This window comes from Acyrthosiphon pisum, chromosome A3 (genome assembly GCF_005508785.2).
Source record: "Acyrthosiphon pisum isolate AL4f chromosome A3, pea_aphid_22Mar2018_4r6ur, whole genome shotgun sequence".
In the NCBI taxonomy this organism is placed as follows: Eukaryota; Metazoa; Arthropoda; class Insecta; order Hemiptera; family Aphididae; genus Acyrthosiphon; species Acyrthosiphon pisum.
The window spans coordinates 19553728-19563225 of NC_042496.1; the positions used below are offsets into that span (position 1 = coordinate 19553728).

Genomic DNA, 9498 nt, shown 5'->3' on the forward strand with positions numbered 1-9498 from the left:
CGATTTTGGTCTGGCTACGGCATGATCACTCGTGGGACAGAGTATAGATGTTATATGGTTTTTTAAACCAATTTTTAGTAAATATGATTGAATAATTCTATTATTATGGAAAATAAACTACGTAAGTATCAGCAGTCATATTCTTATAATAACATTATAGTTCAGTAGAAAACTACATTTAGCACAGATATGGAATTGGAGTAACTGCGGTATAGGGACGTATCAATATAAGCGACTTGAAGAACACGTATTTTATTTTTTAATCTCCTGGAATTTAATTTCAATAGCGATGTATTGGTGACGGTGGTGTGTATGGAGGTGCTAAATTTTTTAATCATGTTATATGGACCGCGTTTTCTATACTGTCGTGATAAGCCTGAAAACTACGATGTGGGTGTCTTTATAATCACTTCATAATATTATCTAAAATGTGAACTGCTTCCGCCCCTCACATACTTTAGATTAAATACTTTATGAACATTTATAAAATAAAAAACTACCTAAGCTTTCTTTAATTTTGTCCTTGGATATCACCATAAACAGTAGACACTATAATCGATGCAGAACGTTGTTATAAGATAGGTATGTAGTATGTACATACAATTTGAAATACATACAATTAATATACCAATTTAAGTATATTGCGTATTTTGCAATATTATGTTAACCGATATATTTTAACCTTTTGTTCACTCTTTTTGTATAAAATATTAATGGATAAATCTAAATTATTTGAAAAATCACGATGGATATTATATTTGTAATATACTAATATCTATACTAATAAGTATAACAATCAACAATGGTTAACATTTAACTAAAAAAAAATAATAATAAAAAAAAAGAATGACAAGTTTTTGCTAGAACTTCTGACCAATAATATTGGAGCACAGTCAAGTTTTTCACACATCATGTAGCAGAAAATTCCCTAGTAGAGACCATAGATAGGTAGGCTATTTAAATATCTAATATTATTTACAACATAACTTTTGTATCATTATGACGCACCGATGCGGAACTAATGTAAAATACCTCTTTAGCTGGCCGCAACGACACTCGCGTTCTGATTACCGAAGGATAACGGGAGTGCCCAAGGAACGGATTACAATAAAAATAATTGAAAACCCAAAATTAGTTGGTATGTGCATAGAGCACTGAACAAAACGTAATATTTCACACATATATATAAAGAACAACATCTGTAATAATAAAACAGGGGGGGTATGATCACACCTTACAATATCCTAACTAAGGGGATGGAGAGATGCACAATATAATATATAACAACAATACAAAAGGTAAATAACAATCTTATCTGTTTGAACGGTGGTGATAGTGGCATACGTAGACAGAATAATAACAGCTGACTCCGGGATGACGGCAGCGACTGGATCTGGTCTGACTGGTACCAATTGCCAACACGGATGGATAAAACTGTATCGGCCGGCGCACCGTCGCGAACGGGGTTGGCTCACCTGCGTGCCGCGGCGCTCCCGGCGTGTCGGCGCGCAGCTGGTATGAAGGCGAAGAGCACGTGGGCACCCACGACCAGGGTATCGCGAAATGTAGTGGGTCAAACGGACGGAGCGCACTGATGAAAACAATGAACGACCCGAACGTAACGAACGCTAATACACCTTGCGTGCGGTGACCGAAAAAACGGCCGACGGCAACGATAGCGCAAAGGGACGTTGCACACGTGCGATGATCGAAAGAATGGCGACAACCACGCAAAGGGGACGACCACACACGCACGGTGCCAAAACGACGGCGTATCGGAAAAACGTAACCGACGCGTGAATCGAACACTCCAACGACGGAAAGGAAAACGTGGTATCACAATTGCGAAAGAAAACAACAGCAACGGTCGACCAGCCGAGCACGAGCGTGCGTTGAACGCTCGGATACGGGTCGAGAACTGGTTGGCGGTGACACTGGACGGCGATAGCCCGCGGACAGAAAGCTTCACACCGTGGGGGGGGGAGGGGAGCGGGGATCAATTGATTAGACGCTCGAAGCCCGAAGCGCCGTACATCGGAGCAACGGCGATAGTGCCCAAACATCCTCCCCCCATGGGAGGCTCAGCCTCACATCCACTGGTGCATTGGCGTGGCTGGATTGATGAATGATGACGATGGTAACGGAGTCAGCTCTAGCCTATCACCACTTATCACCCCAAAAAAAAATACAACGAAACACAAATACAAAGTGCATGATAATTATAAAACAGAAGGAGGTGCTGTTACAATAGCACGCAAAAAACTCATTAATTACACAATCTAAAAAAAAAATACATAAAATAATAAAACAAATGACTAAGTAATTAATACATGGTAGCTCATTTTGAGACTATATCAGATTGGAATTAGGAAAACTGTTGGGAGTAAGCATCCAATCAACGAGCGATTTGGTAAGGTTGTTAGCTATCCCAAAACGTTATTGGGTGGGTAACACCACTACTTTGGCAACAGGTCGAGTGATTTGACCATGACTCGTCAACAATCGCACGACGCGTACGACACCGTCGTTGCCAGGTAATACTTCAAGAATACGCCCAAGGCGCCATGCCAGTGGTGGAGATTGGTTGTCAATTACTACTACCATGTCGTTGACCTTGACGTTGGGGGCTTCAGTTGTCCATTTCGATCTCCCTTGAAGCGAAGTCAGATATTCGGTTGACCAACGTCGCCAGAATGCTTGATGGCATTGGTCGAGCAGCTTCCAGCGTTGGGTTAAATTTACGCGTGACTCAAACGATACTCGGGGAGGTACAGCCAACAGAGGTTGCCCGATTAGGAAGTGTCCAGGGGACAAATATTCAAGGTCAGTTGGGTCCGTGGTTAATGGGGTCAATGGTCTCGAATTAAGCACTGCCTCGATACGGGTGAGTAAAGTAGTGAACTCTTCGTACGTAAGGACATGCGTACCCATTGTGCGGATTAACAGTCGTTTTGTTGACCGGACCGCTGCTTCCCACAAGCCACCAAAATGGGGTGCACTTGGGGGATTGAAATGCCATTGACATGATGCGCGCGTTTCAGAGATTGCGCGTTGACCTTCCGGACTGTTAATCAGTAGCTGAAGTTGCTTATCCGCGCCAACAAAATTCGTGCCGCAATCCGAGAAAATTTCTGACGGCAAGCCTCGTCGCGCGACAAACCTGTCAAAGGCAGCAAGGAACGCTTCAGTCGACAACTCCGTGACCACCTCCAGATGGACAGCTTTGACCGAAAAGCAAACAAAAACGGCGATGTAGACCTTATATACTCGAGATTTTCGAAGTTGCACTTCACGCATTTGAAGTGGACCAGCGTAATCAACTCCTACTCTCGCGAACGGCCTACTCTGCTGTACTCGTGCGGCTGGCAAGTCGGCCATTATAGGTTGCGGCGGTTTCGCATCAAAACGCACGCAGACGGGACAGCCGCGTGTGACGGTGTGTAAGACAGATTTAATCGACACAATCCAGAATTCACGAGATATGAGAGCCGACATTATTCGCGGACCAGCGTGACACGTAATCTTATGCCAACGATGGCATATTAATAACGATAAATGCGATTGTTTCGCTAATAGCATGGGGTGTTTACAACTATAATTTAAATCTGAATAGCGCAATCGGCCTCCAACGCGAATCACTCCAGCTGGGTCTAAGAACGGACGTAGCCGTGACAGGTGTTTCGACGACACGCGTGCTGACGTCGCTAGTTCGTGTGTCAGTGTTTTATAGAAACACCGTTGGGAAATGATGACCAGCTTGTGGATGGAGTCATCGAGTTCTGTGCGCTGTAGTGCCCCGACGGCGGGTCGAGGGTGTTTCTTACATGCATGAAAAAAAACGATAAATGTAGGCAACTACGCGGACCAGTCGATCATATGATGAGAAATTGTCATACCATTCTGATGGCTGTTCAGCGCTGAGCACGAGGGCGACGGGCCGTGTCTCAGGTAAATCTGATATCGGGATCGACGGTACGGTCTCGTTCCAGCTCGCCGAGTCATCGTGGAGGAACCGGGGACCTTGCCAATACAGCGATAGACTGGATAACACTGATGGTAAGACGCCGCGCGAGGCACAATCTGCGGGGTTATCTTCCGACTTTACGTGGAGCCACCGACAATCAGGCATTAGAGTAATGATTTGATGGACGCGATTGGAAACGTATACCTTGAATGACGTATGTGGATTTTTCAACTATGACAGTACGATAGCGGAGTCGCTCCATGCGTACAAATCGACAATGTTTAAATACGTTTTAAGGGTTGCCTGTATTCGGCTCATCCATCGAGATAACAATAACGCGGCGTTTAGCTCCAACCGCGGTATCGATAAAGTTTTTATCGGCGCCAGCTTCGTTTTGGTTCCGACGAGGAAAATGGTACTTGAATTAGAATCAAGGTCTAACATCTTTATGTATAGAACTGCAGCGTAACCGTGCTGTGAGGCGTCGCAAAATCCCAGTAATTGACACGGTGATCCACGGCGGGAATTGAAATGACGAGGCACCTTCAAGTCGTTAAGTGATGGCAGGTCTGATACAAACGATTCCCAATCCCGCGAAATGTCATCCGGAAGAGGGTCATCCCATGATACCTTCGCCGACCATGTGCGCTGCATTATGCATTTTCCGTGAAAGGTTGCGGGTGCGAACAGTCCCAAAGGATCGTAAATCCTTGCGATCATGGACAATAATCCTCTTTTCGTACAGATGATTGGCAACGAATTGAGACGAAGTGCACACGAAAACGAATCGTCGGCCGGATGCCACTGAAGGCCGAGTACCTTTATTCCGCTATCATCGTCGGCGTCAAACGAATGTGGATAATTCACACAATGGTCGGCAGGCACCGCTTCTAACACGTCAGGTTCATTACTGGACCATTTTTTTAATTCTAGCCCCGCACGGCCTAGGATTGAAATTAAGTCGGATTGGAATTTTAGAATGTCGGTAGTGGAATCGGCGCCAGCACACACGTCATCGACGTATGTCTGATTTAATAGCGCGTCACGAACGTCGTCATAATCAGTGCAATCGTTGAAGGCGATTGCCTTAAGGACGCGAAGTGCTAGAAATGGGGCACAGTTTGTCCCGTATGTCACCGTATCTAGCTCGTACTCGACGAGTTTTTTCGAGTGGAGACGACCGCCAAAACACGTGCTGGAGCGTACGGTACTCCGGTAGGACCAATATTTGGCGGTACATTTTACATATGTCTGCCGTAAAGACTAGCTTTGGTACACGGAAACGGGTCAGTACATCGACGATGTCTTGTTGTAATTTGGGGCCCTGCAATAGACATTCGTTTAATGACAAACTTCGATGTCCCTTCGCAGACGCGTCAAATACGACTCGGATTTTGTTGTCACCATCTGCAGGTCGATATACGGCGTGATGCGGTATGAAGTATGTCCCAGGTGTTCTCGCAACCGACATATGACCTAATGTCAAGTATTCGGACATGAAATTGGAATAGAGATCTCGTAGTTTAGTGTCCGTCGACAGTCGTTTCTCGAGATTTTCGAAGCGTTTGATCGCGTGTTCACGAGAACCTGGGAAACTTAGCGAGGACAAGGCTGAGCGTGTCGGTAATGGCACGACGAATCGTCCAGAAGGCAATCGCTTGTGTTCCGCTACGAATATTTCTTCACATCGGCCATCATCCGTGAACGAAGGCGGCGGCATAGCTGGTTCCTCAGCACGCCAGAAGTTCTCGATTAGATCTTGAATTGAAACGGTTAATGACACAGGGAGCGATGCGTGGCACTCGACATCAGTTTGGAGCACCGGCCCGATCAGAATCCATCCGAAAATAGAGCTGAACGCTGTGGGTAAATCGGCAGCTACCGTAACCTTCCGGCCGTCCATTATTTGTGCGAACAGGTCGGCACCCAATAGCATATCAACGGAAGAAGTAATATTAAACGTCGGATCTGCAAGGGCCAAGTTCGCGAACCGATCTTTGACGCCGGTGTCTAGGGACCGACGTGGCATGTTGGACGTGATCGACGGCATTACCCACGCCTTTGTTTTCAGTTGTGGTTCCGTAGCGAATCTTGGTTGGACGACACAATCGACTGTACCTTGGACATCAGCAACTGCTGCACCGGATAGGCCGCTGATCGGTGCTGTCCAGTTTGTCAGCCGGAGTCCTAAACGATTAACACAGGACACAGTTATGGCACTTATTTGAGATGCTGAATCGACGATGGCCCGAGCTGTTTGCCAAGTGCCACAATGATCACGAATATGAATGAGAGCGGTGCCCAATAGCACAGCTAATGAATCGGCGGTCCGATATGTCGTTGATGCAGCACAAAAGGGCGCATCATCGCTAGATGGGGCGCTCTCTAAATGGCGTCGTGCTGAAAACCCATGAAGCAACGTATGGTGTTTCCTTGAACAGGTTGCACAACGGAGTTTTGAGTGACACCTGTTGGCCCAATGATCGGTCGATAAACACGTGTAGCATACACGGTTATCACGAGCCCATTTGTTGCGGTCCTCGACCGACAACGAGGCGAATTTCCGACAGTCAGTAATGGCATGCTTTTCACGGCAATTCGGACAGGCGTCGCTCTTGGAGCTCGATGGCTTCGAAACGACTAACGATGTGGTGGGTTGTTTGAACGGAACCTTCTTTACGAACGCGTTGCTGTGTGACGTAAACTGTGGTCGACTATTGGACCTTTTCTGATGATCTCCGGCAATCTCCAAAATCGCTACACGGGACTGTACGAAAGTCAGCAAATCAGTCACAGTTGGGAACTCCGGAGGGGCGGACGACTCGAATAATTTACGTGTGGATGCCGGGAGACACCGAAAAGCCATGGAGAACACTATGAATGATCCGAGGTCCTTGATGTTCAATGCAGTTAATAACGCAATATTTTCAGAGAAGGTCGATACAAAATTATTGAGATCGGACAACGTTTCTTGCGAAGACACCGGGGCGTTGAGTAATTTGTCGATCAATGCATTCGCGACTAATCGCGGGCGATGAAAACGCGACGATAACGTGGACCACGCGAGGTCGTAATTGTCATTGGACACAGTTATATTGCGTATGGCGTCGGATGCAGCACCCTGCAAACATCCGATCAAATGTTGCATTTTATCGATTTTCGGTATGTCGGTCCTATCGCCGACAAGCGCGGAGAACCGATCGCGGAACGTCGGCCAGTAATTAAAATCACCATTGAACGACGGCAACGGTATTTCAGGTAGTCTTGCTGTTGGCTTAACTGGTGCATCGCTAGCATGATTTTGTTCACCTAAGCCGCGTTTAGCGTTCTTTAAATTATCGTAATTGCCCTGCATGGCGATTGCCGTAATGGCATTGATAATAGAAAGCACTTCGGCTGGCAACTCGGCTGAATATTCGCTTTCGGCATTTATTTCCAACAACTTGTCTAACACATCATTGTCCGCTGTTTCGAATTGTGCCCATAAATCATCCAACGTCGCAGCCGCTACATGCAATTCATCCATCAGACCAGTATCAGTTTTTGCGAGTTTAGCGAGGCTGTCAATTGATCGAATTTTCTTGACGGCGATAGTGCGTTTTGTGTCAGCTCTAGCGATAAGACGTCTGACGCGTTTTATTTCCTTTTCTTCAGCTGTCTCGACCATGTTGACTGTTGTCTCAATTTGACGGTGACTCAATGGAAAAAATTGGCAATAATCGACCGAAGACAAGGAGGCAATAACCTACGGGACAAATCACGGTACCTATCACGAACCGGGTCTGACCTATTGAAATGCACGCTGTGCCGTTATATATAATATTATTATATATCCAACAAAAAATAATAATAATAATCCCAGAGAATAATAATAAATATTAATTAGAACACCTAATGTGCTAATAAATACTAATTAGACGAACAATAGTTTGATATGACGAATGCGACACTAATGTCGACTTGAATAAATTATTTGAAATCGAAACTATATCTAGCAATAATCGCTGAATTATGAATAATGAAAAGGGTCACTCGTTGATTGAATACTCGAAACCAGAACGCTAATTAAATAAATAAATGAACCGCGCTCTTGCTACCAAATGTTGACGCACCGATGCGGAACTAATGTAAAATACCTCTTTAGCTGGCCGCAACGACACTCGCGTTCTGATTACCGAAGGATAACGGGAGTGCCCAAGGAACGGATTACAATAAAAATAATTGAAAACCCAAAATTAGTTGGTATGTGCATAGAGCACTGAACAAAACGTAATATTTTACATATATAAAGAACAACATCTGTAATAATAAAACAGGGGGGTATGATCACACCTTACAATATCCTAACTAAGGGGATGGAGAGATGCACAGTATAATATATAACAACAATACAAAAGGTAAATAACAATCTTATCTGTTTGAACGGTGGTGATAGTGGCATACGTAGACAGAATAATAACAGCTGACTCCGGGATGACGGCAGCGACTGGATCTGGTCTGATTGGTACCAATTGCCAACACGGATGGATAAAACTGTATCGGCCGGCGCACCGTCGCGAACGGGGTTGGCTCACCTGCGTGCCGCGGCGCTCACGGCGTGTCGGCGCGCAGCTGGTATGAAGGCGAAGAGCACGTGGGCACCCACGACCAGGGTATCGCGAAATGTAGTGGGTCAAACGGACGGAGCGCACTGATGAAAACAATGAGCGACCCGAACGTAACGAACGCTAATACACCTTGCGTGCGGTGACCGAAAAGACGGCCGACGGCAACGATAGCGCAAAGGGGCGTTGCACACGTGCGATGATCGAAAGAATGGCGACAACCACGCAAAGGGAACGACCACACACGCACGGTGCCAAAACGACGGCGTATCGGAAAAACGTAACCGACGCGTGAATCGAACACTCCAACGACGGAAAGGAAAAACGTGGTATCACAATTGCGAAAGAAAACAACAGCAACGGTCGACCAGCCGAGCACGAGCGTGCGTTGAACGCTCGGATACGGGTCGAGAACTGGTTGGCGGTGACACTGGACGGCGATAGCCCGCGGACAAAAAGCTTCACACCGTGGGGGGGAGGGGAGCGGGGATCAATTGATTAGACGCTCGAAGCCCGAAGCGCCGTACATCGGAGCAACGGCGATAGTGCCCAAACATCCTCCCCCCATGGGAGGCTCAGCCTCACATCCACTGGTGCATTGGCGTGGCTGGATTGATGAATGATGACGATGGTAACGGAGTCAGCTCTAGCCTATCACCACTTATCACCCCAAAAAAAAATACAACGAAACACAAATACAAAGTGCATGATAATTATAAAACAGAAGGAGGTGCTGTTACAATAGCACGCAAAAACTCATTAATTACACAATCTAAAAAAAAAAATACATAAAATAATAAAACAAATGACTAAGTAATTAATACATGGTAGCTCATTTTGAGACTATATCAGATTGGAATTAGGAAAACTGTTGGGAGTAAGCATCCAATCAACGAGCGATTTGGTAAGGTTGTTAGCTATCCCAAAACG

General features: G+C 45.8%; 2 protein-coding genes across 2 annotated transcripts; both read right to left on the reverse strand.

The window, feature by feature from the left end:
- Nucleotides 1-2436: 2436 nt before the first annotated feature.
- LOC103310789 lies at nucleotides 2437-3495 on the reverse strand. The gene has a single exon (XM_008190108.1). It carries the CDS (start codon nucleotides 3493-3495, stop codon nucleotides 2437-2439), a length of 1059 nt encoding a protein of 352 aa, XP_008188330.1.
- A 700-nt stretch (nucleotides 3496-4195) lies between these two features.
- Nucleotides 4196-7631, reverse strand: LOC100568780. The gene is made up of 2 exons (XM_008190107.1): nucleotides 5210-7631; nucleotides 4196-5067 (listed from the first exon to the last, which is right to left on the reverse strand). Exons 1-2 carry the CDS (start codon nucleotides 7629-7631, stop codon nucleotides 4196-4198), a joined length of 3294 nt encoding a protein of 1097 aa, XP_008188329.1.
- Between the last annotated feature and the right edge of the window lie 1867 nt (nucleotides 7632-9498).